This window comes from Myodes glareolus, chromosome 8 (assembly GCF_982192425.1).
Source record: "Myodes glareolus chromosome 8, mMyoGla1.1, whole genome shotgun sequence".
NCBI lineage: Eukaryota > Metazoa > Chordata > Mammalia > Rodentia > Cricetidae > Myodes > Myodes glareolus.
Window position 1 is genome coordinate 35,188,686 of NC_142033.1, and position 20,796 is coordinate 35,209,481.

Sequence of the window (20,796 nt, forward strand, 5' to 3'; positions counted from 1 at the left end):
TAATTCTAGGCACCTGCTCTGTAGAGTGTGGGCTGCAAATCTGTTATGCTGAAGCCCCAAAAGTAAATGAAGTAACTGTATTTTAAGCACTTCTGAAATGGAATATGTTCACTATTTATAAAGCGTTCAGATGGTCTCCTCTGTGGAACCTGGATGGGAAACTCTTCACGCCCTCCTCGAGGTTACTGAAAATTTCTTCTGAAGCAGCACACACTTTTGTTTTTTAAAGGAAGAGTTGAGAAATAGAAGTCAAACCTGCTAGTATTTCTGTTTATCCTAAGTAATACAGAAAATATGCGTGAAGAAAAAGACCCACTCTGGCTTTTACGTTCCCAGGCTGAAGTGGACGCTCTGAAATGCGGATGCACACTGTTTTGTTAGGATTTCTGTTTCAGTTCCTTCAGCAAAGAAAGCCTTCATCTGCACCGTCCTCGAACACCTATAGGATGTTTATACACATGTATCTGTTATATTACTTAGCTGGCATTTTGATTTGTTATGGTAATGATTTATACGAGATTTTAGTGTAAGAATAGGAATGAGAGAAATAAAAGATGAAGGAGCCTTGTTATTCTAGTCTTAAAAGCCAAAGCTGATGGCATTTCCAGGGAGCCACAGAACAAATGAAAATTGTTTACAATAAGGAGCCACTTAACTCAGAAACTAGCCACATGATTTCGCTACCCCAACTTGAAGATCATATCACGGCTAACATCTTGAGCCCTTTTCTTCCATGTAAAGACCCACATCTTTGGAAATCTAAGTAACTGGTGCTATTTATAATAATAAGAAAATTTTAATCTTTTCCAGCATTAGAAAAAATTATAGCTGTCATGATCCATTAAAATCCATTAAATTATTGTGTTCAAATGAAATGGAATATGATTTTGATTAGATAAATGGAAGCCCCCTTGAAATTGCTTAACTTGGGTCTCTCACTGAGACCTAGGGGTATTTCTTAATATGAAAATTCAATTACATAATGAGACCAACTCTACTGGGAGTTCCGAGGATAAGTCAGACCTGCAAAGACGTCCATCCAGACTACAGTTTCAGAAAGCCACCTTAAGCAGAACTGTTGAACTGCAAATGGAAGGGATCTTGTTTGAAATGTCTCACTATCTTCTTTCGTATTTTATGCATATTAGATTTTTACTGAGCTAAAATATGCACACCAAGTTTGAGTATTTTGGTTGCAGTTGGCATACTTTCAGTGTCGCATGCTGTCTCCGTTGCCTCGGTCTAGCACGCTTTTATTACCGCAAAGCAAACTATGTGCCCATATGTGCAGTTGCTCTCGATTGTCCTGCAGAACCAGCAAATCACTCACGTATTTTCCATCTCTACGCATTTCACTAGCATTCTGGATATTTTAATAAGGAAGCGTCCAGCTTGTGATCTTCTTGTCCAGATAATATTCTTAAGCATCTGTGTTACAGTGTGCACCAACTCTTCATTTTTGTTCATAACTCACACTTCCAGTGTTATATCATGTTCAGTTATCCCCTTCAAACATTTGGGTTGCTTCTATTTCTTTTTTTAGTGCATATGAGACTTTTAAAATAATTTTTTTACCAGATATGATATTGAATATCTTCAATTCCAACAGTCAGGAAGCAGAGACAAGACGATTGCTTCAGGTTTGAAGTCATTCTGCTGTGAACTTCACGAGCATCTAGATCTATCAGAGGGACTCTGAAAAAAAGTTTACTTATTCCATCTTCAATGTTTTATCAACTCTGTTTTGTTTTGTTTTCATTTTTGTTTTTTTTGAGACAGTTTCTCTATGAACAGCCATGGCTGTCTTGGAACTCACTCTGTAGTCCAGGCTAGCCTTGAACTCACAGAGATTCATGTGACTCTGCCTCCTGAGTGTTGAAATGAAAGGCATGCCTCTCCACAGCCCAACCATTTTTTCAACTCTGAAAGTGAAATGTTAATATTTTAGAAAATAGGTGTATAGATTTTTTTTCATTTTTGATAACTTTATTTCACTGAGAGGCAGGGAGAATCTAAGGTTGAAATATAGCTGAAAAGCTATAATTATTGACTGAATTCATGTGTAAATGAGTAAATAGCATCAGGTCATCTAAGACTGGCTTTAGGGATACTTGTAAATTTACTTTAGTGGATCATAGAAATACAGAGACGCAGAAGCGGGAAAGAATGACAAACAACGGGCAGGTGAGGTCACGTTTCTGGTGCAAGGATGGGCCTCTCGGAAAGCTGCTGTTTCCTAGGTCTCTGGAGCACTGCGCTGAACAAATTTATACGTCTGCTACTGGTGCCTCAAACAAACTCTAAATAACCTTCACCTTTGAGTCACAGTCGTTGATCACAATGTCTTTCCAACCACAATTGGTCTCCACGCCAGGTGGGAAGGAAAGGGGGATGGCTTTCCATCTTCCTTTTTAGAATGGAGTGCTGACCGCCTTCAGTGGCTGGCCCATAGCTTTCATACGTACCCTGCATCGAAAAGTTGAACCTTAGAAACCCACCCTTAATTAGTTCTGCTCATCTTCCACCTTCTGTTTTCATTTTGTGGAGTGTGTGCTTATGAGCACTGATGTAATCTAGACATTGTGTGTAGGATGCAAAGGGGAGCGTCATCATTGGGTAGGAGGAAAGATGGTGTAGTGGGAAAGATACTTGGGAGAACAACACAGGGCATAAGATAGGCTTCATTTTCATATTTGACAATGGTACACGCTTAGAGCAGAGTTCATGAAATTCTTATTAAAGTATAGAAGAAGAAATAGTCATGTCTAATCTTTGCAAGGATTCATTCCGTAAGCACAGATTGAAACCAGCGCTGTAATTTAGCATCTATAACCAACTCATCCTTCTCCTAAGAAAGGTGTTTAGATCTACTTCAGTAGGTCTAAAAAGACCTAGTTCATAAACTCATTTCTATGCCGAATTATGCATTTTCAGGAATGGCGCAGCAATATTTCTGGTAGAGGCAGTTGATTAAAAAGATGTACATGGGCTTCCGTTTTTCCAGACTCAGCTTCTGCTATCCATTTCTTAGAGCAAAAATGGCAGACCATAACTGTCCAAGGGAAAAGATTTGGTGTTTTGTGTTGCACCTGAAAACTTACTGTCATCTGTAGGTTCTTCCAGAGTTCTCCTCGGGCTGGAAGCACAATATTTCACTGGTTAGACAAAGGTATAAATCAAGCTCCTGGGGGCTTTTGACAGTGTATCGACTTCTACTTACAGTATCAAAAACACATGCGCATGCACGTTTTGAACAATACAAATCAGAACTTATTCTGACCTCTAATCCTTGGCAAATGCAGCTTTGATACATCTGGCATTTGAGGATGAGTGTAGGGGATGTGACCTCCCAAGTCTCCTGGCTCCATAAGCTCTGTCTCTACAGAACTGAGTTCATCTGGAAACTGTGTCTTGGATCTGTTTGACTGGCAGAATTTCTTTATGGAGTTAGCTGTAATTTGAATTTTTTGGCTTTAATCTTTTAAAGTTAATCAAAAGAAAAGAGTCATCCTTTTGGAGAATGTTTCTATATTTTGGGCAAAACCAGAGTCAAAGACACCATCTACTATGTTACCCAGTAGTCTCTAGTGTTTGCTGGGATTAATGCTGTTGTTGCCTCCTGGGGTTTACTCCCTGGGAAAGAACTGTTTACTTCAGGATGGTTGCCTTACTCGCATGAAACTTCAGAGCTCTGTGTTCACTGCAGTTGAAAGTCCAGCCCAGGATGCTGCTCTCGTGCGTATTAACCCTGGATAAGTAGCTCATGGTAGTTCCAAGGTTTTAAAGAATGGCATATAATTTGCTTATCCTAAAATTTACCCTTTCCATTTGTAATTGCAATGCTTTTGCTATATTCACAAAGTTACATAGTTTATACTGTCTGATTCCAAATGCTTTTATTAGTGTCAGCCCACAGTACCCCACCCCCAAAACACATGACTATTAGAGACCAGTTTTCATTTATTCCTCCAGGCCCTGACGACTACAAATCATTTTCTGCATCTGTGGGTTTTTCTACAGAGCACATTTCCATAAGAAGAATCATATAATATCTGCTATTATTTTTCACTTTTTCCGTGTAGCAGGGTGTTTTCTAGGCTCATCCATATTGTTGATTTATGATGCTGCAATGAAGCTGTAAGCTTTTACATGAGTATACATTTTCAAGTTTCTTGGGTAGTAATACTTAGAACTTTAGTTACTATAGCAAATGATAGCACATTTAATTTTTAAAGAGCTGCCACACTGTTTCCCACAGGGGCTATATCATTTCAGACAACTACCATGAAGGTATGAATTATAATTCCTTCATATCCTTGTCAACTCTGATTGTTAAGTTTTTTTTTTTTTGCTAGCCAGCCTGGTGATAATGTGAAAATATTTTCACTGTGATATTGATTTGCATTTCTATAATTGCTAATGATGTTCCATACATTTAAAAAAATATTAGTCTTTCACTTCTGCCTTAGATTTCCAGAAAAGATAGAATTCTTTATCCCTAAGGATTCATTTTTTCATTTTGTGTGTATTAATGTTTGCTTACATATATGTCTGCATACCATGTGTATGCTTGGCGCCCATGAAAGCCAGAAGAAGGCATGGGAACCCCTAGAATTGGAGTTAACAGGCGGTTGTGAGCCGCCATGTGAACACTAGGACTGACCTAGAGTCCTCTGCAAAAGCAGCAAGTGTTCATAACCACCGAGTCACCCTCCAGCTTTAGATTTCTTTTTATTATTAATTATTTTTAAAAGGCATGTATGTGTATAGTATATTTTGATCACATTCATTCATCATTGCCTTCTTTTGTGTTTATTGACTGGGGAAAATCTACCCTATGTAACAATCCAAGGGTTTTTTACTTCTTGAGAAAAATACCTACAGTACTGAGTATATGTTTGTTTGTCTAAGCAGAAGCCACATGAAACAAGGCCATAGAGTGTCATGCCCTTCACATGGAAGCTTTGGAACCTTTCTGATAGCCTTGTGGTGTATGCTCGGGGAGTTAAGTTCTTATATATCCTAAAATGTTGGTGGCTAAATGTCTAGGGGCAAAGAAAATCTAGACTTCAATGGGTATGTTCATAGTGCTTCCAAGACATTATATTTTGGGTAAAAGAGAATATTTTCCAAAAAGGTACCCATGGGAAGAAGGTTTTTTTTTTCTTCCATTAGACTACTTGGTATCATCTTTGAAAAAAAACAAAGCTAAACAAAGTATTCCTGTTGTCATAAGCACATGTTTATGGTCACTCATGGTAAGCTTTGTCAGGAATTTGGCTATCTACTAGCAAACTGGATTTCAGAGCGTGTCAGTTGAGCCTGTGAATAATTTATGAAATTAAGTGGCAACTTCTCAGCGAGGTAGAGAAAATCTCCGTTATTAACAAGCCAGGAACTCAAGTTAATCAGATTCGCTTTCTCTTGTGCTACATTTGGCTGAAAACAGCTCATCATTAAAAATAGATTCCCACCAGTGCTTATGAAATAAAAACCAGCTTCCCTGAGTTCTCCAGAAGCAAATACTGTCCAGAGCCAGCCCTTCCCCTTCTCGTCTCGACCCCACTTGTGAACCATGGAATTCAGGAGCAGGAATTTATCTTAGTCCATACAAATCTAGGCTATCAGCTTCCCAGATGTTAGAGCACTGATTTGGACATGACTGTGAATGAGAACGGGGTAAATAAAAACGTGGTACAACTTGAGTGGCCTTCAGCCCTTGGCCCAGAGGACTTGAGTTGTTTCCACTGGAAACTGTTACACAGCAGCGTCCTTTTGAGATGTCACCACACAGCTTCTGGTGATGGCTTCATTTCTGACCTTAGCTTCTCGTCATGCTGTTTTTAAAAATTACCTCCAAGTCAGCAGCAACATGCTACCTTCATCTCAAAACTGTCGTTTCTTATTATATTACAATCTAGATAGAAAGTTCAGTCCTTTTATTCTAGCATTTTATAAAATATCAATCCCTGTTATACGTTACCAATCTTCAAGCATCCCCTACTTCTTCACTAGATATTAGACACTCTGATCTGATGACTGATGTTCCAGCACTCTGAATTCCTTCCAGCTAGGGCAGCTTTCTTCCTGGAATTCTGATCACTAGACCTTCGCCTAAACCCTCAACCCCGCCATCATCATTCACGACTCAGTTCCTACTTGCATGACTCAGACCAGCTTTCTGACTGAAGCGGCCTTCACTCTACCACATTTGATGGCGTCTTTTTTTGACGTCCTTGCCCAGGGCCCCAAATAACTTTTGAAAACAAGCTGTAGTCTATTTCCCTCAGTGAAATGATAGCCTCTAATTTCTTGTTTCAATTTCCGTTTATCCTTGCTAACTCATAGCTGTCCATTTTAACGTCCGCTTGACTGCATCAGCTGTTTAAACTCTCTTCAAGTAACATTTGCTTTTGAGTTTCAAACCATCTGGTAGCCAGCGGTACCCGAGCTTGAACATGACTGGCTAACCCATTTAAGAAACGTAAGTCAAGTTTAATTTTAGCACCCTCCCTTAAATTTTTTACATTACCCCAAAGCCAACATGCAAAGGACCGTGTAGATTCCTAATGGCAGGGCGCAGTAATCCTTGGAACTAAAATATTCCCGTTAATGACCCTGGTAGATGAATGGCAGGCAAACCATTTATCTACATTTGCCCTCTCTTCCGGAACACTCTTCCCTTGCATCTCATGTTCCTGTTTCACCATCCCCTTATCCCCGGGAGACAGACGAGTGCTAACGTCTATGAGCAGGACTTGACTTATTGGCTGAGGTGAAGGTACATTGATCAAAACCAGATGAAAGCCCCTCACTCCCAGGCTCTTGTGAGCGGGATGGAGATGCTTAGCATTCTTCAGCAAGATTTGTTTCTGTCAGACCTGGGGGAGTCTTCTCTTCTTTTTGGTCACAATATTGATTGAGTGTTTGGTTTACAGCCGTGAGGAAGCCAGTCACCAACTTGCACGTAAGTCAGCTGAGGATGAGCAAACCGCGGCTTCATCTTCTTCCCTCCCTTGCTGCCAAAGAAGTGGAGATGAGGAATCTAGAGCCTTGAGGCTCCTTAGTTCCACAGCACCGGGTTTTGAAAGATGGGCACCTCTCTTTAGAGGTTGTTCTCACCTCTACTCATTGACACTCGGGTATTGCAGTGCTAATATACGTCATCAACTATTTTTTGTTTGTTTGTTTCTTGATGTAACGCTATTAATCCACAATTTACATTTTTCTGAATTTTGGATTCTTTATCTAGAGGGCCATATGTTGGTTCCATTTCTTTCTTGAGTCAAGTTGTGTTTGTGTTTAAAAGCGTTTTCTATGATTCCAAAAGCCACAAAGAAAGGAAGGGCACCTGACGAGACAAGGCACTCTGTCAGAAAGTTAAGTTCTACTCTTGCTATGGACATGTGAAATCTGTTGCTCTTTTCTGGATGTCTAGATACAGGGTCCCTGAGTTGTGCTCACTTGGATTCTTAAAGTAAGCAAGGCCAGTTATAGCAGGATCGTGGGGTACTTGTTATTGCACACCAAGCCCACCGGTGAAGACGGAACAAGAATGGTCTAAATTTTCTAGTGATTTGATGACACTTCCTTTCATAGTAGCAGGACTGGGGGACTTAGCTCAGCTGACAGATGCTTAAATGATGTATACATGGCCTGGGATTGATGCCGGCACAACACCAAAACAAAGCGTCATCTGTCAGGATGTTTCAGAACTCTAAGTCTTGTCTTCTCATTTTGTCAAGGGGGAAATCACACATCTGTGAACATCTTTTGCAACTGGGCAAATCCTAAAAAGCAAACTCTTTTGCTTCTGTGTGGAGCAGAGTTTCCTTGCTTTCTACAGAGGGACATTTCTTGACCTCAGCTCTATGGATACTTTAAATTCTTTTATAAAAATGACATATTATTTGCACACTACTTAGGTGTGTTCTTCTACATATTCAATCATCTCTAGATTGTCAATAATGCCTTTTTTCTGCCAGTGTAAATTCTATATGAATACTTGTGGCTTAAGGAATAATGTCCAGATTTTTTTTTTGCCATCTTCTCTTCACTTCTTAGGTATTTCTCTTTCTCCAGTGGGTACATCTCCAAGGTGGAGTCCTCATGCACTGAGGGCCAGCTGTAATATCTTTAGGCTCAGAGCAGAGAGGTTTGTTTGGCCCTTTCCCCTATTCATGTATCTTTGTTTGGTTTTGTGGCTTGGTGATTTTTGCCAGCTCCATCTGTGTGACCATGACTCTGGTAATGCCCACAGCAGCTTGGTAGACTCACCCTAGTGTATACAACTGAAAACAATGACTGCCTCCCCCTGAGAATGCAAGAGGGCTCACGACTGCAACGGCCATGCCAGAAGATCGCATTTCTCAGCCCTTCTTCTTATGTCTCTTACATTCTCTTTCTATTCCCATGCTGTAATGCTCCCAGAATCTTAAATGTCCAGTTTAGAGCTGACCATTCAACTGCCACTTAGTCTCAGAACCCAGAACAGCCATGAGTCTCTGTATTTCCTGCTGTTCATTGCAAAGGGACACTAGTCTGAGTAACATTTCAGACATACATATTCCAGATATATAGACTTATATTAGAGTTACTGTCTGAAAAGAAACTCATAATATTAACCACATATATTTAAAATGTTACTCAGTGATCCTATTTTTCTGAATTTGTATTCAAATGGTTCTTGTGCTTAAAGACAAAGGTAAAACAAAAATATTTGGGATGGTAACTGTTGCTATTTTATTAAAATGTAAAAAAATTAGAACCAACATTGATATTTTTGAAGAGTAATTTAATTAAGTAAATATATGAAACACACACACACACATACACACACAATCACTGTGTAGTTTCAAAAGACTGCCGCATGCCCTGTGAATGGAGAGGTCCATGTGGTTTGTCACTGTGTAAGAAGTGGAACTCAGGTATTGACCCTGGGGATTCAGTTGCCGGTTCTGCCATCTGCTCACTGGTGACTGTGGTACGACCACTTACTCTTTTTGTCTTCCAATTTTTCATCTCAAAAATGAAAAGTAATAATAAAGCTACAGAGTTCTTGAGAGGGATAAAATAAAACAAGTTGGTCTTGTAATATTTGCCATATAAAATAGTTCCCATATATCATCAAATCAGCAACATAGAAAATACATTGAGGAGAGGGTGGCATATGATGTACATAGTCTGAAAAGTCTTGATATAGATGCTCAAAGGCCATTTAAATTTTGTCTCTATGTACCTGAAATGGCAGGGAAATACTTTTTTATTTTATTATTGTGCTATTTTCATGTACATTTAAGTATTGATTTCATAAATTTTTATTTTCAAATAAAATTGTATTGACATTATTATCCCCTTTCCTTCTTTCAACCTTCCCATGTCCCTCCTTACTCTTTCTCAACACTATGACTTCTGTTTTTCTTTATTTTCTATACATATCTGCCTATGTATATGTGTGTATGTGTGTGTGTATGTGTGTGTGTGTGTGTCTAAATATATAAACACAACCTGCTAAGTTCCTTTAGTGTCGCTTGTATGCATATGAGTTGAGGGATGACCTCTTGGGATTGGATCACTGATTGTGGGACTCATCCCCAGGGAGGACCATTTCCCCTGTTCTCTGCATTCCCTGTTGCCTGTAATTCTCTGTCTGGAGGTGTGTCCTGTGAGGTTTCCTCTTCTGTGCTTGATTTCTATGGGTGGTATGCGTCTTCAGGTCTGGTTTAGGCAGCCACAGTGGTGAAGGATCGTAGGTGAAACCTCTCTGTCGTTTCTAAGAGACATGATCTCGCAGCAGCTCTCCGGGTCCTCTGGCTCTTACACTCCTTCTGTCATCTTCTCTAAGCTCTAGATGCAGGAATTGTGTTAATAGATTTATCACCTGTGGCTGGGTACCTCATGGATTACTTGTTCTCTGTATTTTGTTCAGTCCTGTCTTTCTGTAATGACCTCCACCTGCCGCATAGTACATTGTGGGGCCTCTTCCCAAAGCAACTAAGAGGCCTGGTCCTTTACATATGAATTGGCTAAGGGAAAAATAAATTAACATTTTGTATAAGAACCTAAATTCTTCAATACCTAGGCTTTAAATATTAGAAAACAGTGGAATAATCTTAATCAGTGTGACTGAGTAAGACAACCCCTGGAAAGTGTCGGTGAGAGCTGAGTAAGAACATAAAGAACACAATGTTACACTAATACATTTCCCAAGTGCTGAATTCTCAGTGCATGAAGCTTTGTGATATACTGGAGGGAAAACTCACTTACAGTTGTTTATGGTTTTTGGAACCAGGGTTTCTCTGTGTAGCCCTGGCTGTTCTGGAGCTCACTCTGTAGACCAGGCTGGCCTCAGACTCAGAGATCTGCTTGCCTCTTCCCCACAAGTGTACCACCACTGCCCAGCACACTTATAATTTTAAAGTACTTAAGTTGTAATTAGCCCTTGATTCTCTGTATTTTGGGGCCTTGTTATATTTCAGGATCACAACGAAGAAGAAAAGAGACAGAAAGATAAACTTCATTTGTTTCTGTTTGATTTCTGCTGTTAGGTTTTGGACGTTTTCCAGATGTTAGAATTCTAACAGCTCATCATGTTCAATGTCAACAGAGAGACTGAGTGAAGTTGCTTGGCTTTAGTTTGTCTTTACTAACTCCCTCCCCATTGGCTAATCACGCTCCATTCCAAATTCTCCCAATGAATTTCTTTTCTTGAAATATTGATTTACAATGGGAAATATATATATTTAAAACAAATGAGTCCTAAATGATAATGCTGCCTGTACAAAGACCATGATACTGTGAATATTTACCCAGCATTTGCCTTGTATCAGAGAACAAGCTGTGACCGAGCTGATCCCAGGACAGGAAAGCCAGCCCTGGCTGAGGCTGCACTCGAACTGGGAGAACCTCAATGGAACCACCTTGCAGGAGCTGCTGGTACACAGGTGAGAGCAGACCCTCAGCAGCCATATATGTGTGCATATGGAACAAGGGCTGATCAAGACTATTTTCTCTGTTTTTAACCTGAAAACACTCAAATTTGCCACACCAGTAACTAACTTTCACAGAACATCTGTTAATCTTTAAATGTCAACATTAATTTCCTCTTCATAGATAGGATTAACTTGAACAAATGTCATATTTAATTGGAACTATTAATATTTTAGGGGGGAAATTTGACATCTAATCTCAAGTCTTTCAATGTCTTGCTTTGAAATGAACTCTCAAAACTGGGTTCCCTATAGTTACTATGTTGGACTAGTTATCAGGAGGAATTAGGTGAAAATACTAATAAGTTAGAATTTGAGAAAATAATAAACACAAAATAGCACTAAAGTCATGTAGCCTTAGTCTTCCCCTCATAAGTGATGACATATTAAAAAAGTTTGTCTCCTTTGATTATTGAGGCTGTAGGAGGAAAATAAATGAAAGGAATGGATTCTTTTTTAAAGATTTGTTTTTCCTGTGTGTACCTGGGTGTGTGTGAGGATATACACGTAAGTGTAGGTGCTCACTCATGATAGCAGAAGGTATCAGGTTCCCAGAACTCTTGGGTGACAGGCCTCCTGATGTGGATTCTTAGTACAAAACTCAGGTCCTAATCAAGAGTACTACATGTTCTTAACTGTCGAGCCACCTCTCAGGCCTCCTCCTTTTTAAAAGATTTATTTTGATTTTTAATAAGAATATTTTGTGGTCCTGGGGCTTGAGGCTAAAGTTTCACGCATGCTAGACAATTACTCTGCCACTGAGCTGTATTCCCAGCTCAAGGAATGAATTCTTATTAGACACTTATTGCATTACAGGTACTCTCCAGGTTTTGTTATCTAGTTGACTCATTAATTCCTTAGAATAAACTCCTGAATTATAATTACCTTATTTTAACAGCTGAGGAAGCTAAGGGTTAGATTTAAGAATCTTTAAGCAACTCTATCATAGGCCACAGCCTATATAGAGTAAGTGATGATAAACCCAAGTTAATTTGTCTGACTTCAAAACGTAAGTGCTAGATAGATCACCTCTAAGAACCCCAAAGAAAACTGAACGTGGCCCTTTGTTCCCCAGAAAAATCTTAAGGTTTCTTTATTGAACAAACTTATCTCCAAATTTCTTAATATTTTGTCAAAGGAAGTATTTTTTCCAAATCAGTGACCTAAATCTTTCAACGCAATGGTACTCTTCTAAGCTGGGTGTGGAAAAAGTCCTTCAGACCAAATAAATGAATGAATAACATTCACTTTGGGGTTTGTAGACCTGGATCACTAACTAAATGTGATATTATATAGCAAGTTTAGTACAAGGAGTGGAGTGGGCAATCTTTGTGAGTATCTAACTCAAAAGTCATAATTTTTAAAAAATATAATAATTCACCAACCAAAACTGGTCACTAGTCTCTATATACATAAGCACACATGTGCACATGTACACACAAATACATACATATACATGCTATGCTACTTGGGATTATATAGAATAAACACAAGTTCACCTTTTCCTGTCACCTCTTCCTAGATCCACAGTTTAACCTTGACAGTCTGGGCAAGATGTTTTTCTAATCTAAGTATCCTATTCCTTTATCTTCTATTTTAAAGTGTAAAGCAATATATTATTCTTCTCAGTCTAAATCTCAGGCTCTTTGGGGTTGGGGGAGGCTTATCCGAGATGTTCATCCTTCACCATAGACTCCAACTATCAAATAGGATGATGTAAAAAGCTTCCTGATAAGAATTTCTCTTTCCACAAATGTAATGCCTTGTTGGGATAGAAGTGCGCATTCTCCCCTGGAAGGCTCTGACTACACCTATGCCCTGGGAAATCTTGCAGTAAGACAACTGTGCTCAGAGTCTGAACGCCCCTGACAGTGGACCCTGTGTTGCCTGACTTTGATAACATGCTTTAGGTAAACACTAAGCATGCAATTTAATATTATAACATTTTATGTTTCCAAACCTAGGCAGTCCTGTCCAAGCAGAAGTAAGATTTCCCTTCTGTGTACTAAGCAAGGTGAGACTGGTGGTTTGTCATGGGACATGGCATTCATTGAACCGTGCTGGCTCCTGGGAAACAGGACCGTTTATGCATGACAACCAGAGCTCAGAATCTACTAGATTTGGTGACGAGTGAATCACAGACTGTGGTTTCTGCTCCTTGTTAGACTGCGGTCGCCGCCCTGCTGCGCGCATGAACAAGAGGATCCTTGGGGGTCGGACTAGTCGTCCTGGGAGGTGGCCCTGGCAATGCTCTCTGCAGAGTGAACCCAGTGGACACATCTGTGGCTGTGTACTCATTGCCAAGAAGTGGGTTCTCACGGTCGCCCACTGCTTTGAGGGGTAAGCTGCACCCTTTCTTTAACTTTTCTCTAGATCATTTGTCGCTTGGACATTCTCAGTGGCATACGTAACTCCTTGAAGTCATTTCAGTGCAAATATCATAGCCATTCTCCTTCCCAGGTCTCTATATGTGGAGATCTTCCTGCCTTTTTTGTCTTCTGCTCACTAATGGTCAATCGCTAAATGGTGCTTAGAATGTATGTGCTAAGGAGGGAGGAGGAAAATGAAGAAGTTCGGTAGACTGATTCCCAAGCCCAGTTCAGCCTCTGTTCTGGACATCTTAAGTGTGTTATACATATGTGAATAGACATGGAAATGGTTTGTTTGGAAACTGCATAAGTTGAAATGAATAACTAGTAGGTAGTTTGGGAAGTAGAATTAAAGGTACAATATTTGCATTAGGTTTCTCAGAGACAGAGAACCAAGACTTTCTCCCAACAATTTCTTTCCTACAAGCTTTGTGTGGGCTGGAAGTGAGGAAATCTATTTTGAAGCCTTTGTAACCATGCCAGCAGCAGCTACTAAGACTGAAGAAGTGTATGTATCTTTAAAAGCTATTGCTGTAAACATACATTGTGCATTTCTCCCTGTCATTGTGGGCTGAGTATGTATGTATTTCCTGGCATTATTCAGTCCCTTCCACACTTCCTTCCTGTTATTTGCTCATCATCCTGAAGGTAACCCCCCATAGAACCTGATGAGCCTTTCTCCATGGCTCTGAACACATGCAGTTGGTCCCATGGTGACATTGTTGATTTTCACAATTAGAAATGACGCTTTGTACATTGTTAAAACTTTTCTGGCAATATACCATGGGCATCCCCCTAGGTCCGATCTTGTAGCACTGTTATATTTCTTTTGGAAGCTAAGTACTATTCCGTATGGGCTTATCATGCATTTTCTACTTGTCTTCAGTTGATGAATATTTGAGAAACTTTTAATTTGATGTTATCATAATAATGCTGGGGGAACCCCTTCTTATACAAAACTAGTCTCCTGTGGCTGCTGTTGCTTCTAGAGGAGCATGTGAACACACTTAGCTCCATATGAGGATTACAGGCATGTATACTTGCTTTGCTCCTTGAGGAAATTAGTAGGGAGACATTTTTTTTAAAAAAAATGAGATTATAATATAGTTCCATCACTCCATTTTCTCCCTCTAGATTCATTTATATACCAAACTTAACTCTATTTCAAATACATGGCTTCTTTTCTTTTACTTGTTTTTATACACACACACACACACACACACACACACATGCACACATACACACATGCACACACTTGCATACATACACATACTCGTAAATACATAAACTTGCTTAGTCTACAATGTTACCTGTATTTACATGTTTTGGGGACTGACAGTTTAATATTGGATAGTTAATTGGTGTGCACTTCCCTGGGGAATACTATTTCTCCCATTCTTAGCATTTCTTAGTTGCCTATAATTTCCCTGTCTAGATGTGGTGGTTTGAATAGATATGGTCCTCATAGACTCATGTGTTTGAATTCTTGGCCATAGGAAGTGGTACTATTAGGAGATATGGCCTTGTTGGAGTAGTGTGGCCTTGTCGGAGGAAGTGTGTCACTGTCAAGGCAGGCTTTGGGGTCTGCTCAAGCCATTCCCAGTGGGACCGACTCCTTCTATTGCCTGAAGATCAAGATGTAGAACTTTCAGCTCCTTCTCTAGCAACATGTCAGCCTGTACACAGCCATGTTGTGCCATGTGATAATGGACGAAACCTCTAAAACTCTAAGCCACTCATAGTTAAATGTTTTTCTTTACAAGAATTGTCATGGCATGGTGTCTCTTCACAGCAAGACACTGACTACGACACTAGGGTTGAGGTCTCCTGAACTTCTCCACCTCCCGTCCACGTTAGCATGTTTATTAGTGTTGCCGCTGCTCAGGTCATTAGTCAGCCATACATATGAGACTTCATGGGCATAAATTCTCTGACATTTCTAAGAGACACAATCCATAGCTAATTCCCTGATTTTCTGACTCTTACAATCTCTCTGCCCCTATTCTGCAATGATCCCTGACCCCTCAGTGAATAAGTTATATTGTGGATGTATCAGTTGAGGCTGGGTTTCACAACTGCATTTGTTTGGTTGTCGTTTTCTTTAATGGTTCCTGTCTGTTGCAAAGAGATGTTTCCTTGGTGAGATACGAGAAAGACACTTATTTGTCTGTAGAAGAACAAATCTTTAGAATGTAGTTAGGGTTTGTGCTGATTTAGAAAAGAGGTGGTTCTAAGTTCTAAGATCTATGACTTCTCTAGTCCTAGGTAGTTGGCTGGGTTTCCAGCACCAGGCATTATTTCTCTCTTGTTGAATGGGTCTTCAGTCCCATCAGAGAGCTGTTGGTTACTGCCAAGGGTTGTGCACTACGACTGTACCCTTAGAGCTCTTTTCCCTCATTGGACATTGCTATGGTTCACAGGATTGTTGATTGTCTCCCTTCTGTAGAGGTTCTCATGTCGCTTTCTGATTACAAAAGCTAATCTTTCAAGTCAGATCCAGGATAAAGCCCTATGAGTATGCCTGAAGCACATGGTCATCCACCTCTGGGGTTGGGGGGTTAAGTAAGGGCAATAAAGTTTTGGGAGTCTTGTGGACAGCCCTGACCAAGAAAGATGACAGACATTTAAATGTGTATTCTTTTTTGTCAGTATCTTCTTTATATTGTTATTATTTTTTCCTTTTTTTATTGATTTTTATTGAGCTCTACATTTTTCTTTGTTCCCCTCCCTGCCTATCCCTTCCCCCTCCAACCCTCCCCCAAGGTCCCCATGCTCCCAATTTACTCAGGAGATCTTGTCTTTTTTACTTTCTACTTCCCATGTAGATTAGATCTATGTAAGTCTCTCTTAGTGTCCTCATTGTTGTCTAAGTTCTCTGGGATTGTGGTTTGTAGGCTGGTTTTCTTTGCTTTATGTTAAAAAACCACCTATGAGTGAGTACATGTGATAATTGTCTTTCTGAGTCTGGGTTACCTCACTCAAAATAATGTTTTCTAGCTCCATCCATTTTCCTGCAAAATTCAAGATGCCATTATTTTTTTTCTGCTGTGTAATACTCCATTGTATAAATGTGCCACATTTTCCTTATCCATTCTTCAGTTGAGGAACATTTAAGTTGTTTCCAGGTTCTGGCTATGACAAACAATGCTGCTATGAACATAGTTGAGCACATGTCCTTGTGGCATGATTGAGCATCCTTTGGATATATACCCAAAAATGGTATTACTGGGTCTTGAAGAAGGTTGTTTCTTAATTTTCTGAGAAATCGCCACCCTGACATCCAAAGGGGTTGTACCAGCTTGCATTCCTACCAGCAATGCAGAAATGTTCTCTTTTCCCTACAACCTCTCCAGCATAATTTGTCATCAGTGTTTGGTGTGGGTGAATTGTCTGTATTCTGTCAATCATGTTTTAAATAAATGCTGATTGGCCAGGCAGGAAGTATTGGTGGGTCAAACAGACAGGAAGTAGAGGTGGGGCGATGAGAATAGGAGTATTCTGGGAAGAAGGAAGTTCCCTCTTCAGTCCTGCTCAGATCACCGAAGAAGCAGGATGTGACCTGCCCCACTGAAAAAGGTACTGAGCCATGTGGCTAACATTAATAAAAATAATGGGTTAATATAAGTTATAAGAGCTAATACAAAGTCTGAGCTAATGAGCCAATCAGTTTATCATTGATGCAGACTCTCTGTAATTTTCTTGGGGCTTACTGGCTGTGGGAACTGGGCAGGACATAAACCCCAACAAGCCGGCCCTCATATTACAAGTGTTTTTGATTTTGGCCATTCTTACAGGTGTAAGATGGAATCTCAGAGTTGTTTTGATTTGCATTTCTCTAATGGCTAAGGATGTTGAACATTTCCTTAAGTGTTTTTCAGCCATTTTAGATTCCTCTGTTGAGAATTCTCTGTTTAGGTCTGTACTCCAATTTTTTTATTGGATTATGTATTCTTTTGGTGACCATTTCTTGAGTTCTTTGTATATTTTGGAGATCAGACCTCTGTCTGATGTGGGGTTAGTGAAGATCTTTTCTCATTCTGGAAGCTGTTGTTTTGTCTTGTTGACCATGTCCTTTGCTTTACAGAAGCTTTTCAGTTTCAGGAGGTTTCATTTATTAATTGTTTCTCTCCATGTCTGTGCTGCTGGAGTTATATTTAGGAAGTGGTCTCCAGTGCCAATGCATTCAAATGTATTTCCCACTTTCACTTCTATAAGGTTCAGTGTGGCCGGCTTTATGATGAGGTCTTTGATCCATTTGGACTTGAGTTTTGTGCATGGTGATAGATATGGGTCTATTTTCATTCTTATATGTACTGATATCTAGTTAAACGTGTATCTTGAATACTTGACAAATGGTGGTAAGATGAAAAATATGTGATAAAATTTGATGACTTTATTGGGGAAAAATATAAGTATCAAATCAGTACCTTTTCTTCTCTTGAGAATTTTCATATGTGAGACCCAAAATGATTAGAGGAGTCTCCAGAGTATGTCTGGAAACACACTGTAATGTTATTGCTCTAGAAGATGCCAGATGATTCCAGATGTCTTTTCCAGCTCTGATTCGTAGCCCACAGTAAGCAGAAGATTACACTAGCAAAGCACACCCATCAGTGGTGATTACCTAAATGAACCCACGGCTCTTCAAGGGAGCAGCACCCCTGATGGGTGTATTAATCCAAGTTTATGGACGGCTCTTGTCATTCCCACACATGGTGTCCAAGTTCCCTCTTGTACTGGAGGATCCATATAGTGAGGAGGGAAGCTTGCAAGGCGTATGTTTATAATTCATAACGTGAAGATGATACCAAAAACCTTGAAGAAATTTTGTGCAATACAAAATTTTACAACTGTCAAGAGGGGCCTGCTCATCTACACCAGGTTAGAGACTGCCAAATCAAACTCTTGCTTGACTATGTGCTCATAGTTTAATTCTTTTGTGGTTTCTCCAGTGGCACCGCAGCCTTTTAGAATGTTTAATTGCCAGGCATATTCTCTGCTGGGGCCATCAGTTGCTGCAATTATTGGGATTTACTTCATATCCTGATCCCCTGCTTTGGCAAGGCATAACATGATCCATCTGTGGGCCTTTTCATCCTGCCTCTTTTAATTATGTTTGCGGGAAAGAAAAGACAATTTGCTTTGCATTTCCACAGAGAGGTATTTAAAATTACCAAATAACTAATAAAATCATAAGACACTAAGTTGCCCAGATCAAGCCCCATATGCCCCAATACCAGTTCCGCTTCAAAGGCTGTGAGGAGGAAAACAACTTTGACATCCAGTGATGACCTAGCAGGCAATTCCCTCCCTTCCTCCACCCTTGAAAGACTGAAGGATGAACTTCCTGGGCCAGCCCACAGTCACAAATGATCCAAGCTTCCGATTGCTTTCCAGGGAACTTGTCTGCTAAGCTGTGCATCCCCAACCTTTAACTCTGTCATGTCACGTGTGTCTTGATTTCTACCACCCCACCCAGTCCAGAATTTTGGCTGTGCGTCTGCCTTTCTGCCCATAATACCCAACGTCCTTTCTCTCCCCTCAACATTTAGAGGCCCACAGGTCCAAAGAACATCTGTGCTTTGACAGGATCTTCAACATTCTCATCCCTGGATCTTTGTGCCAGCTACAGCAGGAAGGCCTCCAAGGTGAAGGGCCCATTTTTGTCACTTCCTCTTTCATGTTATTAAGAACAGAGACAAAGCACAACTCAAAACAAAAGAAAGAGAGAAGACAATGATGATGATATGTCTGACTCAACATTATTTGGATCTTTAATAATCCCTGAGAAGATTTCCATCTAACTCAGGAAAACCCCTCTTAACTGTCACGGAACAAATCAGACCCTAAACGTCCTAGCTTTTCTGATCTGAAAGTTTTATAATTCACCCAGAAAGGGAATTACTGAGGGCTGTGATGTGTCCTCAGGATTGCCCCTTCATCTTGGTGCTTATGAACTAGGTCAGTCATTCACAAGTTATTTTTCCGTTTCATCATCTGGCAGGATTTGATGCATCCCCATCAGTATAAGTGTTCATGATCACAGAAATTCTTGGCTCTGGCCTCCCACCTCCCCTGTGGTACTAGTCTCAGCATTATTAAAGTGTAAGCAAATGTGGCTTTGAAAACTTCTGGGTGACTAGAACCTGGCTCCATGCTCCCCACTGCCCTGTCTCCTGTAGAGTTATTCCAGTCTCCTCTCTAGAACAACAACAACAACAACAACAACAACAACAACAACAACAACAACAAAGTCTATGATATAGATAGTAGTTGGCCTGAATTACCAACTAGTCACCGTAGTTTCTGAAGCTTCTAACACTAATACTTCCCTTCTACTTTTGACTTTTGATTAAAAGAAAGCTTTAGGCAAATTAAGTTTGGCACAGTTTCATCAGAAGAAGAGTGAGTGTGCTTTGGGAAGCCTTCAGAAGCAGAAGAGATAGAGACGTACCGTTTCCGGTGCCATCGCTTCCTATGCCGGCACACCACACCTGGGACAGAAGGTTGAGCGTCGCTGGAGAACATCATGCACCTGACTGCTAAGGGAGCTCATGCCACATGTATGACCCTGAACCTCACATCAGTGTCTAACTAATGCGTGGACACTTTTACAGTAAAGTCCTTTCTCACCTCAAGAGACAGTAATTATTTGACAGCTTTTATCTCAACAAATCTCCATTGTCCTCTACTAATCTCACCTTATATATCCTCAAAAATATAGATATCATTCTGTCGTATCTTTCATCCTGTCTTATTCCCAGTTCCAAGAATTTCCTTGGGTCTTTGGTCTTATTTCCTGCTTTGCCTTTATTTGTGGTGGGTGATGTGCCCCTTCTGATTAACAACGATCGTGTTCCTTCTTTGTTCTTCATAGACTTTACTCCTGACAGTACCATTCATCCGTGCATCAGTTTACCCCTGGGAGCGCATAGTTCCTTTCACATCTGTGCCTCAACATCACTTACTTTAAAGTGAGTTCACTTCCATCCTCAACTATTGCTCCATTTTGATTACTGTCCACCGGAAGACTCATAAAATATCCGCTATAGTTATCCTCTCTAGCTAAGAAATGATGCTTACTGGAGCTTGGTAATCCTGTCCACCTTGCCAAATCAGTAGTGAGTTTTCAGTTCTAGTGATCAGCTAGAAGATCAGTAGTCTCTCACCATCACTCCCCAAATACTGAACTGTACATCCATTCGGTGTATAAAGCATACACGCTCGATCAGATAGGAGATGAATTTTACAGATATTATCTGCAAATCATATTCGAATGGAGAGGTGGAAGCAGCGAGAGTTGTAGGCAGGAGGCTCTGCTTGGCTGCAGTTATCTATTAGAACGAAATGAGCTGTAACAGACAGCGCTTTCCATGGAGGAGCCATTTTCATTTCCTACGCTTTTCTTTTGAAACACACTCCTACTCATTTTACGGCTG

The 20,796-nt window shown here is 40.2% G+C and overlaps 1 protein-coding gene across 4 annotated transcripts in view; it reads left to right on the top strand.

The window, feature by feature from the left end:
• Corin (corin, serine peptidase) overlaps positions 1 to 20,796 on the top strand; it is a 197,664-nt gene that overhangs the window by 165,789 nt on the left and 11,079 nt on the right. For 3 of the 4 annotated variants that reach the window (XM_087908967.1, XM_087908966.1, XM_087908969.1), the window contains 3 exons: positions 10,830 to 10,943; positions 12,953 to 13,002; positions 13,154 to 13,328. The exons of the other annotated variant lie outside the window; for it this stretch is intronic. In XM_087908967.1, the coding sequence (XP_087765093.1) occupies positions 10,830 to 10,943; positions 12,953 to 13,002; positions 13,154 to 13,328 (339 nt within the window). The remainder of the gene's footprint in view (positions 1 to 10,829; positions 10,944 to 12,952; positions 13,003 to 13,153; positions 13,329 to 20,796) is intronic. 4 annotated transcript variants of the gene reach the window in all.